Below are 24609 nucleotides of genomic sequence, written 5' to 3'. Positions count from 1 at the left end.
TCTAAGGCGAGCTTGTATAGACTCGATGCTGACCATGCGCAGCGTGCCGGCGGTTTCGACCCAAACATTATTACTGTTACGCACGAAGCTGCGCTTGCGTTCGACGTTAATGCGAATGAATTCTGTGTGTCAACACGCGGTGTATCAGCTCCTGCGTATCAGCGTGCAGCGTGTTTGTACGAGCCGTGCCCCGGCCTGCACTCGCACCTTTACGCCGCTCTTCGCTTATTCCGCGGGTTCTTTAGAAGGCGTGTGGTAAGTCAAGAGGTTCGTCTTGGAATACGCTACGCGCGAGAGTGCGCATACGCGTGCATGTGCGGTGTGTCGCCGCAATAGGTGGTGCGCGTCACATCAGTCATCCCCCCCCCGTCAGCCAACGCCTGGCACCTGGGGGGGGGGGGGGGGGGGGTCTGTCACGTGACCTCCGGCAAGTCGGTCTTCGACAGTTCACGTGGCCTAAATCGTCGCCACTAAGTCGTCATTGTTGTTGTCGTCGCTGTTATTGTTACGATTGTCGTTGTTGTCGTTGTGTCGTGCGAGACCGGATTTGTGCGGGGTCCCCTCACCTCGTACACGGCCAGGTCGATGCCGGCGTAGGGGATGATGCCCAGAATGTTGGGCACGTAGCCCTTGTAGAAGGCGAGCGTGCCCTCCCTGCGGAACACCTTCTTGGCGCAGTCCACCATGCCGCGGTACTGGCCCGTCTTGCCCAGCGTCAGACGCGTCTTGATCACCTACGGACAGACGGACACGCCGGGAGAGAGAGAGAGGGAGTTGGTCAAGGGGCAGGGGTCGGCAACCTGCGGCTCCGAATCCGCACGCGGATCTTCAAGGACCCCCCCTCGTGACGTTATTGATTAAGGACCACCGGTCGTCTCGTACTCGCCACAACGGCATTGCGACTTTGTTTGTTTTGTTACCGAATTCGAAAACAAAAACGTCTCTTCTCGTTATTTTGGTCGCCGAGCCCTTGGTCACGGGCAAACGGCGGTTCGTGGCAAACCGAGGCGGCGGGGAGGGGATTGCGCTGGTGGTGTGGAGACAGCCAGCCTGCGCCGTGTGTGTGTATGTGCGCGTGCGTGTGTGCGCGCGTGTATGTGTGTGCGTGCCGTTGCTGCCGAGGTCACGGGTGCGGCACGCGTGACCAGTTAGAACGAGTATTACGATTATATCATCAATAAATATTTTTTGTGCTATCTGGCCTCTGGGTGTGTGGGGCGTGGTGCGTGCGAGTGTGTGAGAGAACGGGGAGCGGTGGTGTAGCGGTTAGCGCGCTGCGCTAGTGTTCGATTCCCGCTCACGGCCAACACCGGTGATGATTATTTGAACCGGTGCTGGGCCTCCCCTAGGTCGACTCAGCCTCAAATGAGTACCTGGTGCTGTCTGTAAACATCGCCACTAGGGAGACAAAGGCTGCCGGGCGCGGTGCTGGCCATCCACCCCCCTTGTGTGCCGTGCCGGCCTTCATAGTTGCTCGCTAACAGCACTTGCCCCAACAGTCTTATGTTTATACGGGGAACCTTTGTGTGTGTGAGAGGTGCGCAGTGAGAAGGGCGTGGTGGGGGTCAGGTGCAAGGTGGGCGTGTGGAGGTATGTGCAGTATGTGCAAGGTATGTGGAACATGAGGAAGTGGGGTAAGTGGGGTGTATAGGACGGACTTGAGACGTGGGGCATGATATGTGGTGTACACCTCGTACACCACATATCATGCGCGTGTGAGGTGTGTGCGTACGAGGTGCGTGCGTGTACGAGGTGCGTGTGTGAGGTGTGTGTGCGTGTGAGGTGTGTGCGTACGAGGTGTGCATGCGTGTGAGGTGCGTGCGTGTACGAGGTGCGTGTGTGAGGTGTGTGCGTGTGAGGTGTGTGCGTGTGAGGTGTGTGCGTGTGAGGTGTGTGCGTGTGTGAGGTGTGCGCGTGTGAGGTGTGCGCGTGTGAGGTGTGTGCGTGTGTGAGGTGTGTGCGCGTGTGAGGTGTGTGAGGTGTGTGCGTGTGTGAGGTGCATGCGTGTACGAGGTTTGTGCGTGTACGAGGTGCGTGCGTGAGGTGTGTGCGTGTGAGGTGTGTGTGCGTGTGAGGTGTGTGCGTGTGTGAGGTGCGTGCGTGTACGAGGTGTGTGCGTGTACGAGGTGTGTGCGTGTGTGAGGTGTGTGCGTGTACGAGGTGCGTGTGTGAGGTGTGTGCATGCGTGTGCCAGGGTGAACCCTGACCTCGAGCGGGTAGATGATCGTCTGTGCCGTGGCGCCAGCGAGCGACCCGGCCACCAGCCTCTCCTGGATGCCCAGCGTCTCCTGCTGGGAGCCAATCAGCTTCTTGATCTGTGGGCGCAGGACGACAAAGAAGAAAGATCGTACACGTGCATGGATTGGGTCGCCATTTCAACCCCACGTTTGGTGGCCGTGAGAGTGGGACCGCATCGCGCTCGGGTCTCTCGCCAGTGCTAGCGACGCGCTAACCGTTGCACCGCCACTCTCCACATACGCACGCTTACACGCACACGTACGCACGAGCACACACGCTCACAAAAATCAAACTTCCCCCCCCTCCTATAGCCTGAACGCACTGTTGGGGCAAGTGCCGTTAGCGAGCACCCACGAAGGCCGGCATGCTCACATACACTCGGGCACACACGGACACACGAGGGCACGCTCACGCACCTGCTCATACGCCATGAACTTAATGGCTGACTCGGGCGCGATCTTGAGCGCGTTGACGAGGTTTCCGCGCCACAGGGAGCGCACGCCCCCCTCGCGCAGCATGTGCCTCATGCCGCTCACCATGCTGATGCTGTTCGAGCGCGATGCCTTAACCTGCACGCGTGCACAGACACGCGCACACAGACAGGCGCACACAGACAGGCGCACACAGACAAACACACACACACATTCGCGCACGCACGCAGACGCACGCACGCACGCAGACGCACAGACACATGCACACAGACACACAAACACACGCACGCAGACACACGCACAAACACACACACACACACACAAACACACACGCGCACACAAACACACACGCGCACGCAGACGCACATCACCCAGTTAGCACGGTAGCCCACAGAACACGGCTGGCCCCGCAGGCACCTTCACCCCTTCGCCAACAAGGTGAAGGCGCAGCCCTGCAAGTTCTCGCTCGTGCCACTGCTGGCGGAATATTTTTTCGACGGCTCGACAACAAACGCCGAGATTTCTACGGCGCCGCTTACGCACCTCCCCCCCAACCCCCACCCCCTCATCTTGCTTCTCCTCACCTGCATGATGACCTTGAGGCGGTCGAGCGGTGCGGTGCAGGTGCGTGAGACGGCGCCGGCAGCGCCGCCTGCCACCAGTTGCCTCCACCACATCCCCGTGAGACGCTCCTCCTCCGTGAACTCGTCCGGCACCAAGAGGCTCTCCCCCACATCCAAGATCTGCCGGGGGGGGGGGGGGGGGGGGGCGAGGCGGCAAATCAGAATCGTCAGAAATATTTATTTGTCCTGGGAGGAATCCGATGAGCCGTGAAGATCTTTTCGAGCAGCGAAGCGGCGGAGGAAGGTGGGTGGGAGAGTCGGGAAGGTGGAGGAGGATGCAGCGGAGAGAGTTAGAAGAGATGGAGCGGGTGGTGAGGGAGAGTTATAAGAAGTGGAGGCGGCAGAGAAAAGTGAGAAGAGAGGAGGAGGAGGTGATGGAGAGTTAAAGGAGGAGCCCTCCCCAAAACGTCAGAATGTCGCAACGTATAATACGAGGGAGGATGTGGAATAAAAAATATTTTATTTTTAAAATGAAGAAAAATTAACCCGTAAAAACAAAGTTTTTCACTATAAATCCTTTATATGCGTGTTCAATGGGCCACAACCCAGCCCACATTGGTCTTTGAAACGGGCGGCTAGAGTCCTCTCGTCCTCTGGCTTGAGATGGCTGCCACCTATGGGTCAGATGATTGCCTGCCATCATTAAGCAATTGGTAATTAAATCTAAAAAAGTTTAAAATTGAGCAAAATTTTTTTGCAAAATGTCAGCTCGATTGGATCACGGGAAGTGGGTTAAAAAACGACCGAAAGATTTGCACGGTCGTAAGCGCGCAAGCAAGTGAACTTAATATAAAGGATTTAAAAAGGAGGATGTGGAGGCAGAGATGAGTAAGAAGAGATGGAGGAGGTGGGAGCAGGAGGCAGGGCGGAATTGGCAGAGAGACGGAGGAGGAGGAGGAGGCGGGGTGGAATGTGGCGTCGGTTCGACGCGGGGAAGTGACATACGCGGAGCGAGGAAGCGAGCGGGGCAACAGAGGCAGGAAAGGGGGGCGGGGGGGGGGTTCAACCGGGGTCACGGCCCAGCCAGGGGGGACCAGGGGACCGAAACAAGAAGGCGGCAGAGACGCCGATGAGAACGACGATGACGCAGACATCGGAGCGGAGAAGGGAGCGGGGTGGAGAGGTGAAGGAAGCGGGGGAATGCAAACAAACGACACCAACATAGAGCAGCTGCGGTTCGGCCAGGTCGCCAGCAAGCAAAACAAAGTGGAATTTTTTTTTCGTTCGAAATCGGTAAAATAAAAAAACTCAAAATTTCAAGAGTCGCAGTGGTGCTGAATACGAGACGGTGGTGGTCCGTAAAAAATAACGTCACAAGGCGGCCGTTAAAGCGCCGCACGCGGCTTCCGGAGCGAGCCCGTGGTTTGTCGACGCCTGGGTTAGACAGACATTTTTCGATTTAAAGCTTTCGTGACTGCAGGGATTCATCTTCTTGGTTCTTTCGGTAAAGTCACGTAGAAGGGAAGTAATAAAATAATAAAAATAAAACATAATAAAATAATTCTCACAACGTTTTGGCAGTGTTTCATTCTTCACCTGAAGACGGCTGCTTGCGTTGTGGCCGACACGTCGTGAGAATTATTTTATTATGTTTTATTTTTATTATTTTATTACTTCCCTTCTACGTGACTTTACCGAAAGAACCAAGAAGATAGACGGAGATTATCGTAGAATTCCATCGGCACCAACATCATAATCAGCAGCAGAAGCAGCAGCAGGAACAACATGCCAGGCAAATTAATGGCGAGTGTGTGCACGCATGCGGTTCTGTGTGTGTGGGTCCCACACAGCTGTACGCTTGTGTCGAATCGGCCTTAAATGAGTACCAGGCGCGGTGTATAAACATCGCCATCGCCGCTCGGGAGACAAAGGCGGCCGGGCGTGGTGTTGGCCACCCACCTGCCCTCCCTCTCGTGCGCCGTGCCGCCCTTCATAGGTGTTGACTCGCTAACAGCAACAGTCAGTTGAAGGCTATACGGTGGATCTCTGCCTGTGTGCGTGCGTGCAGGGTGTAAGGCGCTCACGGTGGAATGCTTCCAGTATCCGATGATCTCCTTGATGTTGCAGGCCGGGTGCAGCAGGTGGTAGTCGCGCCACTCGTCCCAGCCCACCATCATGGTGCCGTCTCTGTCCATGCTGCAAACACGTCGGGGTATCGGAGGAGATGAGGAGAGAAGACGGGGTTAGCGAATCTGAACCACCGGCTCGGGTCACAACGGATCAACGGACACCATCGCTCCAATCGCACACGTCGAGGCAATCTGACAAGTGACTAAGAGGCGCCCCCACCGGCCCCATCTCATTTCATAAAACATCGTCACAAGTCCAGTCACAAGCTCGAGGCTTGGCACAAAGCGAACGACGGTTGTCGTCCTCGCAGCAGGAGCAGCAGCAGCAGCGGCGGCGGCAGCTTTTGGCGAACCATTGAAGAAAGATGGTACGCCAATTCGCGCACCTTCGGATGAGCATCTGCTGGTCGTCTGGAACCCTCTTCTGTAACGATGTTGGGAAGCCACTGGGAGCAATGCACTCAGAAATCATCTTGTTTGAAAACTAATTTCTTTAAAACTGGTTTTTGTGTTTAGTTTGTTGTCCTTCCGCCCCCCCCCGTACCTCCAATTAGCACGGTTGGCTACGTACGGCACGAAACAACCTTCTTGGTTCTTTCGGTAAAGTCACATAGAAGGGAAGTAATAAAATAATAAAAATAAAACATAATAAAATAATTCTCACGACGTTTCGGCCACAACGCAAGCAGCCGTCTTCAGGTAAAGAATGACACACTACCAAGCTAGGAGCTTATATATACACTGGGTTGGAGGTGCAAGAAGAGCGCCTTAACAAAAAGAATGTGCATATGAAGAGGAATTTAGCATATTCATGGGAAATGCGTAGGAGGTGGGCGGGGGGGCACGAAACAAGTTAAACGCGCACACATAGAACTGTGCTTCCCGCTTCCGATCGTTCTACAAACGTCGAGGCACACGGGCGGTGGTGGACACGGCAGAGGCCCAGTGGTGAAGCTTTAACCACTTTCTTTTTTATTTCCGGGAGGTTCACGGTTCAAGCCCGGCGGCTACCTCGGTCAACACCGCCGGAGCGCGTTAACCGCAGATGCGACACGCTAAAGACCCCGCGACGTTATTCGACGAAAATTTGCCAAGAACCACCCTGAAAATTACTTCATTCGGGTACAGCCACACAGCAACTTCGCTCCCCTACTGGCAGACTTTGCCCATCTGTGACAACGTGCCGCCCTCCTACGTGATGAACCTCGCGCCGAGACCACACACACACAAACCCCGACACCCCCCCCCACCTCCGCATTGTAACAAAAAAATGAAAACGGCAATGATAAAGGCGGTCGGGCGGATGGTTCAATAGCTCCAGTTGCGCAACCCTCTCCTCCGCGTTGGCACAGCGGCAGCGTCTCGCATCGCCGCATCTCCACGCTGGCGCGGCGCCCCACGGTCACACAGAGGCGACGATTGCGCCCTACCCCCCCCCCCCCTCTTCCCTCCACTTGCCCCTCTTTCCTCAAGGGCAGTTACTCAAGAGCAGTGGGTGGCTATCGCTGCCCGCGGAACGACGCGTCTGCACATTCCTCGGCGTTTCTCAACGACGGGGCACGATGACGACGGCGAAGACGATTTGTCGGGAACGCCGGCAAATCAATTATTATTTTGTGGGTTCGGTTTGTCGCCAGAAACGAAGGTCCGGCTTGAGCCTGAGTGAACATGATCTCGTTCAGCAGCAGCAGCAGCAGGAAGGGGCGTGGGAACCTCTTGCCGCTAACGGGGCCAACGCGCGCGACAATATTCACGCAGCCGGGAGCCGCGGTGAGACGCGTGGCCACCGGCGTGCCCCGCGCGCCTGCTCAGCCGTGCAATTAACAAAACCAAAACCTGAAAAGACGCGGGAGCGGCCCGGGTGATGTTCGCGTCTGGCTCTGCGGCCGGGATAGCGAGGACGAGCTTCCGCGGATTTTTTCCTGTTTCGAGTAAAGTTGTTATCTGGATGTAATTACTGGAGAAACGTCGTCCTCAGATTGTAAGTGTTGTAGTGGGTTTACTCTCCAACACGCCCGGTTTGCTGTACTAGTAACAAATTGGCACGTTCTATTTACGTGACAAAGCCTACTAAGTGGCTGTGTCGGGTGGTGGCGGGTTTAACGACGCATTTATATATTTACGCGATCTAATCCATTAAAAAAGCCGTGTTGTGGATGATATTGATCACGTGTTAAACCCTTGTATCTAGAGGCTGAGACATTAGCTGCTTTCTCTTTTGTCTATTCAGATCTGGAAGCCAAATAGGCTTTGAGCCTGGTTAGTACTTTAACAAAAGACTTGCTTGGGGAGTAGCAGGTGCTGTTAGGCTGTGAAGTAGACAGGAGCTGGCAGTAAAACCAATGGGATCCAATTCTTTAATGTATCTATGCGGAGCTGGGGCTGCGGGTGTTTCCCCAATAGGTGATGGGAGTCCTAATCATTATTGTTATTTAGACCAGCCCTGAAAGCATCCGGTCTTCCATAAGCTACCTTTGTTTCAATAGACTCTTGTACTTATTTATAGAGTTGGTGTTTGCGTGTGTAATTACCGCTTATCCCCTACATACCTGCTTAATTGAGTAAAGCTCAGTTTGCCCTTCCTGCTAACCTGCCTGCCTCTAATCTGTGAATATAGATTACCAAGCAGATACAGATTAGCACTGTGCGTCCCAATACCAGTTCACCACCGAGCTGGGCATGATCATGATTATTATAGGCAGGGTTAATCTCAGTTTGCTGGTTACAACAGGGCGATGCAAATTGCACATTACTTTGACGAGCCACAAGACGACCAGCTGCTGACTTCCCACTAGACTGCACTAATTTTGGGGTGGAGCGGTGGCGCAGTGGTTAGCGTGCCCTGCCACGAACCCGGCTGCCTCGGTTTGATCCTATTCTATCTCGGATTTATAAAGCGCCCTTTTTCCAGGTCGCTTTACAACGCAGAGCCGACCACCGGTGCCAAGCGGCATTTGAACCGATCCCGGGCAACCCCCACCCACCTTCACCAACCCAAATTGACCAGCGTGGAGAAGTATGGTCAACACAGTCATAGCTGCACATGCAGTTTACCACTCGGCCAGATTATTCTGCAACATATACCGTGTGTTGAACACGAAAATTTACACCGATGTACACAGACCTTTGCGAACCCACCACTTTTTCACGAAGGGGCTGCCGCCCATTCTGTGTCAGTCGTGTGACCATACTTCACCACCCCAGTCGGTGCGAGCTGTCGAAGGTGGCTTAGGGAGCACCGGGATCGATTCAGATACAGCTCACCGCTGGCGTTGGTCGTGTCCGGGAATCGGATTACCCTCGGGTCGCCGGGTTCACGGGCCCAGCGCGCTAATCACCGTCCCCGGACCTCTACCCAGTGTATGTGTGTGTGTGGAGCGCCAGTGTAGCGGTTAGCGCGCTGCGCTACGAACCTGGCGACCAGAGTTCGATTCCCGCTCACGGACAACACCAATGACGATTATCTGAACCCGTCCTGGGCCTACTCCCCTAGGTCGACTCAGCCTTACATCGAGTACCTGGTGCGATGCGTAAAAACATCGCCACTAGGGAGACAAAGGCGGCCAGGCGTGGTGTTGGCCACCCACCCCCTCGTGTGCCGTTCCGGCCTTCATTAGATGTTCGCTAACAGCACTTGCCCCAACAGTCTGTGTCCGTTGCAGGCAAAATGGGGGATCTTTGTGCGTGTGAATCCTCTGCGATAAACGGTCTACGTTTTGAGTGCCACCCGGTTTCACATTGGCCCTGTGCTGGAGCAGTGAAACACAATCTCTCGTTTACTGCTCACACACATACATACACACACACGGGCACAAGGCGTTCTCTGATGCTGACACAGAGTAGCTATGAAGTACCCCTCGTTCAGAAGAACCCAGTGACCCTCCCCCTCCCTCTCTCCCTCCTTGCACAAGCGGGTGAATCATGGGGGTAGAGAGCAAAAAGGGTGGCAACTTGGCAGAGAGATGAGGGTAAAACAAGGTGAAGTGTGGGTGGAGGAGGTGAGGGTGTTCGCACATCTTTCTCTGATGCGAGAGCCGGAGAGAAACTGGCTGGCAAAACTACTAACCAACTCAACGTTCCCTCCTACCTAACGGGAGCCGCTTCCAATTAACACGCGCACCAAAGCTATCCCATCAATCCCAAACGTGGGTGCCAAAAAATACATAATAAATCAGCCACCTCCTCCTGAATGTACAATTTTGCAAGACATAAGCTCGTCAATGCACGTGGGCAGCCGTGCTAATCGGAGGTGCCGGGGGTAGAACAAACTAAATACAAAAAAACTGTCCTAAAAAAACGAGTGTGTCAACATAGGTGATGATTTAAAAGTGTATAAGCTCCCAGTGGCTTCTTAAGATCTGAAGGAAGAGCTTTCCAGACAGTCGCAGAAGCGCATCCGAAAATGCGCGACGCGGTGAACACCGTATTTATCTTCTTGGTTCTTTCGGTAAAGTCACGTAGAAGGGAAATAAAAAATTAATAAAAATACAACATAATGAAATAATTCTCACGACGTTTCGGCCACAACGCAAGCAGCCATAAGCAGCCGTCCTCTGGCAGCCAGACTTCACCGAAAGAACCAAGAAGATGAATCCCTGCAGTCACGAAAGCTTTAAATCGAAAAACACCGTATTTGTTCGACGGCAAATCAAAAGCCGCTGCTGCTGCTGCGAGGATAACCACAGTTCGTGTGACGTTTTGCGCTCCTTGACCAGGTCAGCAAAGGTACTACTGTGGGTTCATTTGTGGCTCACGCACTTTGCGTGTGTGATGAGTATCAGAGGGCGGCCACGGAGATTACCGGCAGCTCGCTTGCGGCGAAGCCATTGCGGAGAGAAGGCACCGATTGCCGACTGGAAAGCGCGCGACACCGCTGCACCAATGGCGGTGCGGAGCGGCGACACTCTCTCACGTGACAAAGGCTGCCGCAGTAAAATCTAAAATCGCGCGATTGGCACCGAGCGAAATAAAAGGAAACATTACGATCGCATTATTAGATTTATTTTAGGCGCTGCGGTTAACTCTCTCTGTCGCGCTCTCTCTCTACGGCACGAGTTAAACTTTGGACTTTTCCAACTACATTTTTTTTTGCCCAATTTCAGTTGCGTAAGAACACGTCTCTGCCGTAATCCGTTGCACAAACGACGTTGCCCAAGCCGAGAGAAGTGCGCCAGACAGCTCTTCCCGCCCCTCCCCACCTCGCTCATCGGCTTCCAACGTCGCCCGCATCGCCCCGACCCCCCCTCGACTCGTCGTGGCAAGGGGTCAACGCTGACATCACGCTCGCGCACATGGAACAATTCCATTATTCGTCATTATTTCTGGGGTGTATCGGTTCAGTGCCAAAGGGCCCCCCCCCCTTTTCCACCTCGTTCACTACCATCACTCGTTTGCATTGGGGATTGTTTCTATCGGTGTAACGGTGGTAAGATTTTATTGTTTCTCATCCTATTGCCGTTGTCTTGGACTGCGTTGCGAGATGCAGTTTTGCATGAGCGCCACTGCATAACAAAATATTATTAAGATTTAACAGAGGCTTCGCGTACAGTTCTCACGAACTCTTAATCACAGAATCTCACACTCACGATTCAATGCGTGTATAACTGGCGCAATAATTGATTGTGATCGCTCGATCGAAGCAAAGTTAATGTCCTAAATCAACGAAGCCATAATTATCATCGTAACAAAAATGCCACGAGCATTATTATCACCGCCATCATAATCGTCATCGTGCAGCCATCCATCCACTGCTGGATGAATGCCCCCCCCCCCGCCTTTCCCCATCCTCACCCTCACCCTCCAGTTCTCACACTGCTGCCGTGCACTCCCAACAACATCGCTCACTCACGACAGAATCCTCAACATCCTCACTTTGTCCTCTGTCTCCCACCTCCTGCCCCCCCCCCCTCCACCCGCCCGCCCCCCTAGGCCCGGGGCGGCCGTTTTCGTCCAAGGCGATTTAGCAAGGCACACAAGAAAGACTTACGAGCATTTTCCTGCCCCGCGCATCGGATTTACGAGCAATTATTTGGGAAAACATCACGCGCGGAGCTCATCCGCGTGCGATGTTTGTGCCGGCAAAGCCCCCCCCACCCCCCCCCCCCGCGCCCTGACCTTTAGTTGAGACGCTCTTCCTGTCGAGGGTCGCGCAGCCCGAGCTGCGGGGCGATGGGTCGTGTTAACGGGACAGGAAGTGCCACCAACACAATAAGGGCAAGCTAGCGGCAGAGGGACAACTAGCAACGCACGTAGCCCAGGCGTTGACGAATGACCCGTCAAACCGCGGTCTCAAAAAATTGTTGTTACCGCCCGAGAGACGTCAGGAGAGGGTTGGTGTGAGGACAAGGGGTTAAGGGATATATCCGATTGAATGATAACGGTCGTGTTGGAGCTAATGTTCGGGCTAATGCCACTGTCAAGGCTGTTACTGTTAATGCGAAAGCTATGGCTAATGCGAAGGATTATTAGGGAGGTCAACGCGAGTATGAAGGTAAATGTTGGGGACAGGACGAACGTTATTGTTAGCAAGGCGAGTACGGTTTTAGGCGTGAGGTTAGTGTTTGAGCCAGCAGCAGTTTGTGCAGTGCTCCAAACCCACTCACAGATTTCCCATTCCTTTACGAAAGGTCCCATTATAAGTGACCTCTGCTCACTCACTCCAAAGGCAAAGGATCTCCCCACATAGCCTTGAACAGACTGTTGGGGCAAGTGCTGTTAGCGAGTAGCAGCCATGAAGGCTGGCACGGCACGCGAGAGTGTGGGTGGCCAGCACCACCACGCCCGACCGCCTTTGTCTCTCTTGTGGTGATGTTTACACACCACACTAGGTACTCATTTGAGGCCAAGTCGATCTAGGGGACGTCCAGAACCGGTTCAAATAATCGTCACTGGTGTTGGCCACGATCGGGAATCGAACTAGAGTCGCCGGGTTCGTAGGGCAGCGTGCGCTAACAACTGCACCATCGCTCCCCATACATAGACAAAAATCCCCGTGTAGCCTTAACAGACTGTTGGGGCAAGTGCTGTTAGCGAGTAGCAGCTATGAAGGCCGGCAAGGCATACGAGAGGGGTGGGTTACCAGCACCACCACGCCCGACCACCATTTTCTCCCTAAGTGGAGATGCTTACACACTGCACCAGGTACTCATTTTGAATACAACAACAACAACCGTCATTCGCCACTAAGTGGCGGTGACATCACCACGGCGCATGTGCCAGGCTAGCTGCACTTTAACGCCGTCGAACGCCCGCTGGCAGGAGGTCACGGGACAGACCCGGCAGGTGCCGTGGGTTGACCGACTGGGATGACTGGCCGATTTTGAGCACACACTCAGAACACACGCCCTTGCTGCTGCCATCGCTTCACATGCAGGTGAGGGGGCACAGCCGGCAGAGGAGGGGGGGGGGAGAGGTAGTGAGTGTGGTGGTGATTGTCGTCAGCACACCTTCCCAGGATCTTCTCCGCCTGTTCCAGTGTGATCCTCACGCCCAGCGTCTCAAGCGACTGCACCAGCTCCGAGGCGTCGATCCGCCCTGCGCAGACGCACGCGGCACACCGCCCCACCAAGTTAACGCGGCCGTTGCGCTTGTGCACGCGCGTGTGTGTACGTATGTATGTACGCCCTGCGTGTATGAATAGTTACAAAATAGTAGCTACTGAGCAACAATAATCGAGAATTCATATTCTTAGGTTTTTTCGGTAAAGTCACCAAGTAGGTAAAAAATTTAAATTAATAAAAGTAAAATAAAAATCACGACGTTTCGGAGGCAACACAAGCTTCCGTCTTCAGGTGGAACCGTCACAGCACGATAGCTGTATCAAGTGAGAGAAATTCCAAGAAATAATATTTGTATATATACTGGTTGAGGGTGGGAGGAGCCAAGGTAGACCCTGGATATTATTGTTGTGAGGTTCGATGCGGCTGAAGCACGCTGTTAGGAATGAGCCTTTGTGTAAACTAGGTGCGGATGATGTAAAGGTGCGTGTGAAAGGGACTGAGCCTTTTTGTTATGTAGAGATGATGCGGCTGAAATCGAGAATTATAACTAAATAAACTCCAAAATATACAAAGTAAAGTCTTCAAATGTTGCTGCGGAGAATGCTCGGCATTTCCTGGAAAGGCTAGGGCAATGCAACGTGGCATTAACGCATTGTTGATGTCATTGATGGCAAGAAACTGTGACGAGTGGGACACGTGTACGCGTATTTGTGTGTGGAAAGGGCAGTTTGTGTGTGCACGTTCAACTTCTTTCGCACCGTACGTCGCCTACCGTGCTAATCGGAGGTGCGGGGGAAGGACAACAAACGGACGACGGAGCTGAAACAAAAAAAATCCCCACCGCTCCCTCCTCCTGTCTCCAGCCGTATGAACGGGTAGGGCCTCAGTTAGTCGAGTGGCAGGTCACGTGGGGTAAAGTGTGGGTACTCCCAGTTAGTGGGGGCGTATTCGGTCGTATCAGTGTCCTTTGCCGAGGGTGGCTGCCCTACATCACTTCCTAGAACGATAGCGGAGGACACGGGCCCATTTAGACTGAAAATAACGGAATATTTTCACGACAATCATGATGATGATGATGCGTGAATCGTTAACCCCTTGCTGAAGGACGATTGAACACAAACAGCTCTGATGTTGCGAACATTTACCAATGCTGTTTTTCTCAGAATATATATTTTACTCGTGGTCAGGAGCACCACTATAATTCCTCCAGTGATGTCGCTCCCATAATTCTTTAGCAGGTCAACACAGCGACATCAAAACACGCCCATAATGGCACACCTGTCCATTACTTTCGAGTCCGTCTTTTTGTTTTCCCTCACTTAACCCGGCTTCAAAGTCACTGGAAACTAATAAACCCGTGACCGCTCGGGCTAACGGAGCCCAGGTACGGCATCCCTAAATGCATTACGAGCCGTTGGGTCCGTTGATCCCGCCGCGTCTGCCGCTACATCTCACCGTTAAACGCCCGAGCCCCGGGGCAAACTGCTCTGCGCCAGTCGCCATTCCCCGGGCCCCCCCAGGGCACAAAACACACCGAGGGGTACGGTGGAAGCCAATCGCGTCATGCCATTCGGCAGCACCCGTGGCCGCGGTGTTTAGAATCAAGTTCAAACCGGATTTGCGCGGATGACCGAAAACTAAAAATTACGAAGAGCGACGATCGGGGGTCACGGGAGTCAGGCTACCGAACAAGGCGGCCGCGGCAGGTTTAGGGGAAGTGGGCGGGGGCCCTTAAATTCCACCCCGCGCACCCCTCCGCAAGAGGCGACGGAAAGAGCGACCTTCAGAAGTCATTGTCTTTTAAACCGGCACATGGCCCCCCCGTTGTCCACCACGGGGTAATAACACCGCCTTCCGCGAGGTCAGAACAACGGGGGGTTGGGGGGGGGGGGCAAAAAAGCGTCGTTGACGAGCGCACCACGCTCCTTGTTTTCGGTAAACGTGCACCGACCACGGTGATGAAGTATGACGCGGATTGAGGGCCATGCAGTAGCGTGGCCCTCATTCAGCAGCGGACTGACAAAACGGCCGCATATGCACACCACACCGATCGCCGCAACCTCACAGGACGTGATTGGGGGGGACGGGATTGGGGTTCTCCACGGCCGACTTGGAGAGGTATTTAAATAAAATTGGGCCAACAGTTCTCAGCAGAGGCTCAGTGCCAGTGCAGCCGACACACACAGCTATCGTCGCCTGATGCAGTCGCCGTGGTTAAAGGCCTTGTGTGAAGCGTGATGCTGGTGCAGTAGCCGGGGTTAACGACCTTGCCTGAACCGCGATTCTGCTGCAGTCGCCGGAGTTAACGGCCTTGTGTGAACCATGATTCTGCGCGCGTGCTTCTGGCTCGTCCGTTCCGTACGTGCTCGCGCGCACGCGCGCCCAGCTCTTTATCTCGCGTGACAATCTACAGCTACCCGACCATCCAACGGCCGCTAATGCGACCAGGAGGCACGGACTTGTCTCTCTCCTTTGTCGTTTGGGACGTAACTCAGGAGCGGCGGCGGCGGCGGGCGGTGGGGACAGGTTTAAGCGATGCGCCGCCAACAACCGCCACAACCGCAACCCACGTACCACCCACCCACAACCGACCCACGCCCCGCACCACAACCCACCCACCCACCCACCACCCCTGGTGTAAAGAACAGCAATCTGTGGAAACGCCACGCGTCGTGATAATCTAATTAAATTAAGTGGGGTCCATGCGTTTTTTTGCTTCGCAAGCGAACGAACGGCACCGGTAGTCGGGGGAGGGAGCTGGCAGGCAGATGAGTCACGTAGTCAAGAGTAAAAATTCCGGAGGGTAATTTAATTGAGCACAATGCAAAAGGTTTCGGGTCGCGCTCAAATAGGCGCGCGAACGCTGATGCGATCCGGTCGAAAGGTTCCGTTAATTCACGACATTTGTGTGTTTGGCGCGATCGCTCTTAGGGGACCGATTTTGCCATGTGTAATCCAAAGCGCAATTAACTTTTAAAATTTGGACCGCGACGCTGGGAACGCAACAACGGCCTTTCGCCTCTCTGAACGACGCAACGGGGATCTTTAACATCGACTGTGAAGCGGGTGGTGCGCATACGCGTACGATCCGATGACGTATCAAGATTGAAAACTGAATTCTTTAAAACTGCTTTGTGTTTTTAGTTTGTTATCCTTCTTCCCCGCACCTCCGATGAATTAGCACGGTTGGCTACGTGCGAAAAAAGTTCACTGTACATACACACTGCCCATAGACTCGACACTGCCCATAGACTCGACGCTGCCCATAGACTCGACACTGCACCTCCGATTAGCACGGTTGGCTACGTACGGTGCGAAAGAAATTCAACGTGTGCACGTCATCGGAACGGAGTCGAAAGATAAAACAACAATGGCATAAGTCGTCGGAATGAGAAAGAGGTAAAAAAAATTAAGGGATTCCGTGAAGTCGCCCCCGTGCGGTGTATTTGAGCTTCGTGCCAGCGGGAGAGAGAGGGGAACGGCCCTCACCGTCATTCTTCTTGTCCAGGCTCTTGAAGGCGAGCTTCAGCTTCTTCTCGTGGTCCTTGAGGTAGCGCACAAACTCGTCAAAGTCCAGCAGGCCGTCCTTGTTCTTGTCACCGGCCTTCAGGATTTGCTGTGGGCAATAAGGGGGCGGGAAAAACGATCACACACGCACGCAGGTGCTTGTGCCACAAAATGAGCCGCTATACCTCGTGGATCTTGCCAAGGAACCAAGAGTCACACGAACTCCGGTAAATCTTCGCAATAGCAGCGGCGTCTTTTGGCTAAGCCGTCCGACAAAGGCTGTGGTCACCGCGTCCCGCGCTTTTGGCGGCCGTCTGGAACGCTCTTCTGTAATTTGATATTAGGAAGCTACTGGAGCTGTGAACTTCTAAATGATCTTGATTAATTCTAGATTTGAAGCTTTCGTGACTGCAAGGATTCATATTCTTAGGTTTTTTCGGTAAAGTCACGTAGGTAAAACATTAAAATTAATAAAAATAAAATAAAATAAAAATCACGACGTTTCGGAGGCAACACAAGCTTCCGTCTTCAGGTGGAACCGTCACAGCCACGACAGCTGTATCAAGTAAATGAGAGATTACAAGAGCTACCACTCCGTATATATAATGGTTGAGGGGGGAAGGGCCAAGTACGGCACACTTTTTATTAATATGGTAAGGTGAGGCTTAAGAGCCAAGTACGGCACACTTTTTATTAATATTATTTTTATTAGAATATTATCTTGATTAATTTCTCTAGAACTGCTTTTTTGTGTTTAGTTTGTTCTCCTTCACCCCGGCGCGTCCGATTAGCACGGTTGGCTACGTGCAGTGAAAAAGTTCAACATACATATACATATATAGACGGAGAAAAAACACGCACACACACGCAATGCAACTGGTATCGGCCAACACATCCCAATGCTGAAGAATCACTTGCAAATGACTCCGCTGGGATCACACAACAGCAGCGGCAGCGGTCATCTCCATCATGCAAAAATTTGGCAGGGCCATCGAAAAAAAGAGTCTTTGATACTTTCCTGGGGAAACTAACATAATAATTGTAGTAAAATAATAAATCGGGCCAAGTATTACCGTCACCCACTGCTCGCCTCCTGGGATATCCTGCATTTCACCGGTCAGCCCCGGCAAATATTTATTTTGGATAAAAAATAACGAGAGAAAGATAAAATGTCGTCGACACTGCCAATCAATGATGACGAACGATTTTTCTCAACTTGCCGGCGGAGAAGTCCGAGTAATCGCGGTGTGCATGCGCTCGTTATTATTAGCGTCGTCGTTAGCGTGTATTTGTTTATGTTCACTGGGGTACACGACCTGACCTGCACCGTGTAACAACCTGCACCGGAGTGCTCTCACACGCAACCCGAGAGCCGTCACGCGGGGACGGGGTTGAAATAACCACCGCCGTCACCGCCACCGCCGCCACCACCACCACCCACTGCGGTCTCGTGCTGTAATCTCAGAAAGGCCACCACCTTCCCCCGCCCCCGTATCTCGTGCCGAGCGCCAGCGACTTAAAATAGCGTCGTGGCGACCCCGTAGATTCCGGGTTGCGACCGAGCAAGGGTTTAAAACAAAGAAATGTTACTCATCACGGTTGCAGAGAACATGAAACCAAAGGCCATGGGGGCTACGTGGCCAGCAACACGCGGCGCCATTGAAGGCGTGGTGCATGATGAGTTAATTCGGTGGTATAATTGAACAAGGTTAATTATTATTAGAAGTTGGGGTCAGAGACAATGGGGAGGGGGGTGAGAATTCCCAAGTGGAGAAATGGGAGGGACGGTGAAGAAGATAAGTGTTGTGACCTGGCAGCATGGTGGCTGAGTGGGTGAATGAGCGAGTGAGGAGTGGGTGAATGAGCGAGTGAGGAGTGGGTGAATGAGCGAGTGAGTTAATGTGCATGTGTGCGAGTGGGTGGGCGTGTTTTTGTGAATTGCGGTATAATAATAATAATACCCATTACTACATAAAATATAATAACACTGGTCACCACACTTTTTCAGGCATAAGGTATTCCAACGGGTTGAAGGTAATTTTGGGGTGCCGATTCCAAATCTGGCATCAGTTTTTGTCCATCACATCAGGTTTTTGAGATATCAAATATTGCATTTTCAATAAAAACTGCAGAAGGAAAATATTAAATAAATGTGGAAATCTACATAAAATTATATTATAAACACGCTATCCTAAAAATACAGCACCATATTTTAACACTGAAGCAGTCACTGACCTCGCAACAACTTGCAATCATAAGTGACAGAGTTAATTTCGGGTAAAATCAATGAAAATGGGGTATGCCGATAGCCTAAAAATGAGATATGATAGAGCAAATCTGACATCAGATTTGGAATCAGCACCCTGAAATTAGTCTAAAACAGCTGCAGAAGTCCAGGCCAGAAATGTTTTTGTTTTGTTGTTGACCAGTGTAATTATTCATAGTACGGATGAGACTATAGTCCATGAGACCCGAAGCCTCAACGTGGGCGACCGTAGGGAGACACGTGATGGTGGTGACAGGTAATGAACGTGGCACGTTTATTTCTTGCGAGCTATCTGGTGTCCCGCGAACCGCTCGTGATGCTTATTTATTTATCTCTCGCTGGTGTCGTGGACGAGTTATAAATAATGATGGTGGGGTGGGTGTTGCGTGCTCCAGTCCAGAATGGATCGTTTGTAAACAAAGTTGAACTGGGTCACACGACCAACAACTTTGCATTTCAAACTCAGGACCAAACGGTTCCCTGTCGTAGAGTGCAGAATTTCCACCACTGCCATATGACAGCACACAGAGGATAAACCGGATCTTACAATGGCGTTTACACGTATTGCATGGGGACCGTTTGGATCGATTGTATTTCACCTCGAAATCTAAAAAAAGAATCAGGAAAGTTTGCACACGCGCAAGTGGTGCAAGTATGAAACGTGTATGAAGGACATTCAGAATGCGTTCGTTCTACCCAGGAAGTCACAATGATATTTTCACAAGATTAACAAGGTGGTTTGGGTTTCCTTGGTGTGTAAATTGTGCCTAATAAATAACTTTAATTCGCTTTATTTACCCAGGAAAGCCTCCCCCATGTCTCTACCGGACATCTGTGAAAACTACATTTGTGAAAAAGAGGTTTATAGCTGATCGGATTCCTCCGTTATAAATAAATATGATTTAAATACTTTTTCAGGAGTGGCCCTGCTACCTCTGGGATGTTTGTGGCCAATATCATGCGTGAGAAGTTTAGCTTCGTGCGGGAGCCGGCAAGCGGAGAGCCCGGAAAAAACCCAACCCACGCGAATCGGTGACATCCAGAGCGCTGTACAGATGGGATAATTAAAAAAAACCCGCATCTATCGCTCTATTGCCATCTCTTCATCAGCTCGCAGTCTATAAGCCTACAACACAACACCTGCTATTCCCTGTTGTTCTTCCAATCCCCAACTATTAACCAGGCTCATTGGCTTCTGCAAATCTGGTTTTCTCACAACCAAATAATTGTATCTGCAAGGCCGAACCAATGTTGATTTACAACACCGCAAACGGTCAAGGTGCAGCCAGGAAATATCTCAATTGGTAAAAGGGTCTCCCCCCCTCGAGAGGCCCAATCTTGAGAGGGTATTTGGCCTACTCTTCCACACTGGCCAGATATCTTGAAAGAGGTCAGCGTACCCCCATTGATACTGCCTGCTGGGTGGCCAGAGGAACGGGGGGTGGGGGATTTTAAAAACCTGCACCATTGACTGCCACGGCAGCGAGGATGGAATCGAACCGGCGACCTCTGGGGTTGCGAGTCACAGCGCGCCCGACCGTTACGTCACTGCAACAGCGTCCGCGAGCGCACAAACACCGCGCAGAGTCGGCAAAAGCGGGCGAGCGCTCTCCCCAACGCGACCCAGCAGGGGACAATAATATTTTTCCCGCGATTCGGTGAAAAACAAGGGACCGAAACGGGGCAGAAGGTGAACAAAACAGGCCGCTCACCCGCCCCCACACCGCCTTGTTGTGGCTGGCGAATGAGAAAAACAATCGTCCCGAGGACAAATAAACAAGGTGAAATATCGAAAATCCACGCCAGAAAAAAGTGAACAACACACATGGGGGGGGCGGTGGAGAGGGCGGCGAAAATCAGACGACTCCCGATAATTTTTGTTTGCCAAACTGCTGCAACGCTTGCGTCACGCTGCTCTCTCGCACTGGGTGAGAAAACAGCAGGAGCGACGCTTGCTCCCGGCTTTTTCAAAATTATTATTTTGGCGGCGGGGTGGCGAAAAGTCTCGTGATGTCTGCGGCCATAACTGGTGCCAGTGTCCGTGTTTGACCATACTCAGTGTTTGACCATACTTCACCACCCGTGGTCAGCACGAACTGCTGAAGTCAGGGACGCACGCACGATGCCGGAGCACGGACGCACACAGGTGCTGATCTCCCATTTACAGCCCCGGATGCCAGTGGTGGAAACTCCACATTTTTTATGGCGCTGTGGGCGAGTCTATCCACAGGACAACCACCGTTGACCTCTCTACAAAGTTGTACTCGTTTTATTAACCCCCCCCGCCCACCCCCGAGGGAGGGATGATGGGCCAAGTCAACAACCCCCCCACGCCCACCGACCAGTATTTGAACTCGCAAACCTTTTGATTCGGAGCCAAGCTCTCCGCCTCAGAGCCACACGTGGCCAGATTAAAGTCGAGCAATTACTTTAAACTCAATATGAAAGCAATTTTTATTTTACCAGGTAAGAAGGCTCACCCTCTTAAGCCTCACCCTACCATATGAATAAAAAGTGTGCCGTACTTGGCCCTTCCCCCCTCTCCAACCATTATGTATACGGAGTGGTAGCTCTTGCAATCTCTCATTTACTTGATACAGCTGTCGTGGCTGTGATGGTTCCACCTGAAGACGGAAGCTTGTGTTGCCTCCGAAACGTCGTGATTTTTATTTTATTTTACTTTTATTAATTGTAATGTTTTACCTACGTGACTTTACCGAAAAAACCTAAGAATATGAATCCTTGCAGTCACGAAAGCTTCAAATCTAGAAGAATCACTGTGCTATGTGGCTCTTTCTCAGAAGCGATCTGGCTTGGACAAATGATAGCTCAACAAAGTGGCATATCACGTGGAAATGTACAGCAGCCAAATACTCTGTAAACACGTGACATTGGCTCTAAACGTGGAGGAAAAAAACGAAGGAACTGGAGAAAAATCCACGTGACCACGGGGGGAGGGACACGCAAAAACTCCTGGCGTTCGGTTTGGGGTCAAACCCACGACCTCCTGTTTACCAGGCGAGGTAGTTAACATCTCGCCACCTCGGCACCCCCACCATTCTCTGTTGCCCACCGTTTAGCCCGGCAGCCCTATGGCAACCTGTTCGTGCGTGATGGTGGTGGTGGTAGTGGTGGGTGGGTGACTGGTGGTGGTGGTCATCCTTCCAAACACAATTCAGGCTCAACCTTGCTCAGCCTCCGAGATCTATGTGCCTATGTTTGTTCTCTCTCTATGTATCTCTGTGATATCTGTCTCTACTTATATGTCTGTCTATATGTCTCTGGTTCTGTGTTTAATCTCTCTCTCAAATTTAGCATTCTCATGAAGAACGTAATCAACCAGGTAGGGTGTTGACTGTTATGTTATCCGACTGTTTGTTGTATTACATTACATTTCTAAGCATACTAGATTTGTGTTTCAATTTAATTTATACCTGATGACGATTGCTTGCTTGTGTTGCAATCGAAACGTCGTATGCTAGTATTTAATTTATTATTTTATCTTTATACGTGACTTTACCGAAAGAACCAAAGAATAATCTCCGATGAGATCGGGATTTTGTCAGCCATCGGTGAATGAGATACAACATAGAAGGCAAAGAGACTGTGCACCGAGTAGTCCCTGCCACGAGGATTACAGCCTCTGTGTTTGCAAAGAAGATTATCGTCGAATAGGTGACCGTGGCTCACCATAAAGAAGTTAACCAAACACTTAAGTGGAAAGTTGAAGATTGATTTCCGTCCTGCCAGGAAACTCCAGTGAACGAGTGGTTACGCAAAAAAAATCAGCTGGCAACTCTCTTCAGAAACAGCCACTTATCGTCGGAGAACAGCAAATCAACAATTTCGTTATTTAGATCAATTGAACCTTATGGCAGAACCTCGGGGTCCCAAATAAACGGAAGTCAAAATCGTAAATAATTAATTTATTTTTGGCGACTCCTTCCCGCCGCGCACAAACGCCGTGACCCACCAGAAATCAATCCTATCGTTCTTCACCAAGCACCCGTCGTTACCAAAATTGCCGTAGTCGTAAGCAAAACTTTGATTAGCGCATCGTGTAGAGCTCGACGAGAGGAATAGATTGCCGTGTCGTTCGCCTTCAACAGACATAAAATGACGTCGCAACGCAGTTTATGCGAGAGCCGGGGTCCCACCGCAAGGTTAATTTGTTCTCGACGCAATTCTTAAAGCCGTCGCAATGTCTCACAGACCACATTTGCAAGGACTTGCAAACAAAACGGCACTCAATTGCGGGAGGGGGTAAAATAAAAACCTCACTTAACATCCATCGCCGACCGCCATAGCGAGCACTCGCCGCCATCGCCGCTGTAACCAGAGCCATCGAAGATAAACGTAGCCGATAAAAGCATTTCCCCTTTGGCAAAGCATTGCGCAAAAATCTCACCACGCCCTGACACACGGCACGGAATGTGCTCCACGTGGCCTCAATAAAGGTGGAAAGGTCAAGCTCGCATCAATGATTGTAAAATTTTAACATTTCATTGCATCTATTACTTTGCCTGTGTTGCATACCCGCACAGTAGTCATGACCATCCCTTACCCACGAAAGATTTACCGATTCCCAACTTTTTTCTCGTCCTTTTAGCAGCGGCTTTTGGTTAACCGTCGAACAAATACGGTGGTCACCGCCCATCACGAAGGCGCTTTCAAATGCGCTTCTGTGGCCGTCTGGAACGCTCTTCCTTCCGATATTATGAATCCAAGGGCTATGCAATTTTAATTCATCTAGATTGAAAACTCATTTCTTTCTAAGTGCTTTATGCGTTTAGTTTGTTGTCCTTCCCCCGCACCTCCGATTAGCATGGTGGGCTTAGGTACGGTGCTCAAAAGACGTTCAACTCGCATAGAGGGGCCTCGGCAAATTTTTGGTTATTTGTTCTACTTAAGGTGAGCAATCCGCGCGAGTCACTGCGAGAAAATCCACTGTGCAAACTTCCTCTCGAACTCCTTTGCACGAGCATTCTCGCGCTATTTGTTCCGTCACGTGTCTAACAAACCTCGCCACGTCAGCTGCACGATGAACTTGCGTAATTTGCGTGCCCGACACACGCGCACACACACAACTTATCTCTTCAAAACTGTACATATACACACAAATAAGCACATAGTGTTCTGCTATTCGTCTAATTTCAATGGGCCCGATTAAAGTTTTCAAACACAAAGTTACGAGCGCGCCGGCTTCGCATCCATTCACAGGCGTTAAAAACTCCCAACGGAAGTCGAAACTAGAACCCCCGGGGGCTCAGCGAGAGAGCGAGCGAGCCCATTCACGGTTCATCATTCCGGTCGCGACATGGGGGCGGAGGAACGCCGGCACTCTAGCGTAACGCTCAACACGTAACAACCCCCCCCCCCCCCGCATCGTTGATTTGCGTGCGAAAACCGACACCGAAAAAAAGCGCGGCTGGACGCATGAGCTCCAAACGCCACGGCAGCATTTTCACATCTTAACTTTCTAAGCGACGCAAAATGTAGCCGAAAGGTTTTCAGCAAACCTGCTTGGACCGTTTTATAATTTTTTCTTGATTACAAGTTGCCGAGCACTTGCCCAAAACGCGCTGGCGAAGGTGCCATAGGTAGCGACGATACGTTTACTTGAACTAAGCAAGGCGGTTTCGACGAGAGCTCAGGAAGAGAGACGATGGGATGGTATTTCTTTAGGTGGAGCAGTGCGAGGAGGGTAGCAGCAGAGAGAGAATGGTTGTGAACTGCTGAGTGGGTGATCAGGCGAGTGAATAAGTGGCGGAGTATGTTGGTGAGCGAGTGCCTGGATCGTTTTGACCTGCAGTACAGTGGTTACACACAGTATGGATGAGATGAAACAGTCGAGTCTTTGCAACATGGGTGGAGGAATTAACTCAACGAAAATAAAACTATTTTTTATTTTACAAGGTGAGGCCTACTGACTGAGCCATGTAGCTCCTTTTCAGAAGTGACCTGGCCACAAATGAC

General features: G+C 51.7%; 1 protein-coding gene across 3 annotated transcripts in view; it reads right to left on the bottom strand.

Moving 5' to 3' along the window:
- LOC133360162 (calcium-binding mitochondrial carrier protein SCaMC-2-B-like) overlaps window positions 1-24609 on the bottom strand; it is a 57675-nt gene that overhangs the window by 6473 nt on the left and 26593 nt on the right. For all 3 annotated transcript variants that reach the window (XM_061578763.1, XM_061578761.1, XM_061578762.1), the window contains 7 exons: window positions 16350-16476; window positions 12807-12894; window positions 5317-5428; window positions 3254-3412; window positions 2655-2807; window positions 2208-2315; window positions 567-734 (listed from right to left, as the gene is read on the bottom strand). In XM_061578763.1, coding sequence (XP_061434747.1) covers window positions 567-734; window positions 2208-2315; window positions 2655-2807; window positions 3254-3412; window positions 5317-5428; window positions 12807-12894; window positions 16350-16476 — 915 coding nt within the window. The remainder of the gene's footprint in view (window positions 1-566; window positions 735-2207; window positions 2316-2654; window positions 2808-3253; window positions 3413-5316; window positions 5429-12806; window positions 12895-16349; window positions 16477-24609) is intronic.

This window comes from Lethenteron reissneri, chromosome 67 (assembly GCF_015708825.2).
Source record: "Lethenteron reissneri isolate LAM-NWPU_2019-01 chromosome 67, ASM1570882v1, whole genome shotgun sequence".
In the NCBI taxonomy this organism is placed as follows: Eukaryota; Metazoa; Chordata; class Hyperoartia; order Petromyzontiformes; family Petromyzontidae; genus Lethenteron; species Lethenteron reissneri.
The sequence above is the reverse complement of the archived record's forward strand: the minus strand, read 5'-3'. Positions and strand labels throughout refer to the sequence as shown.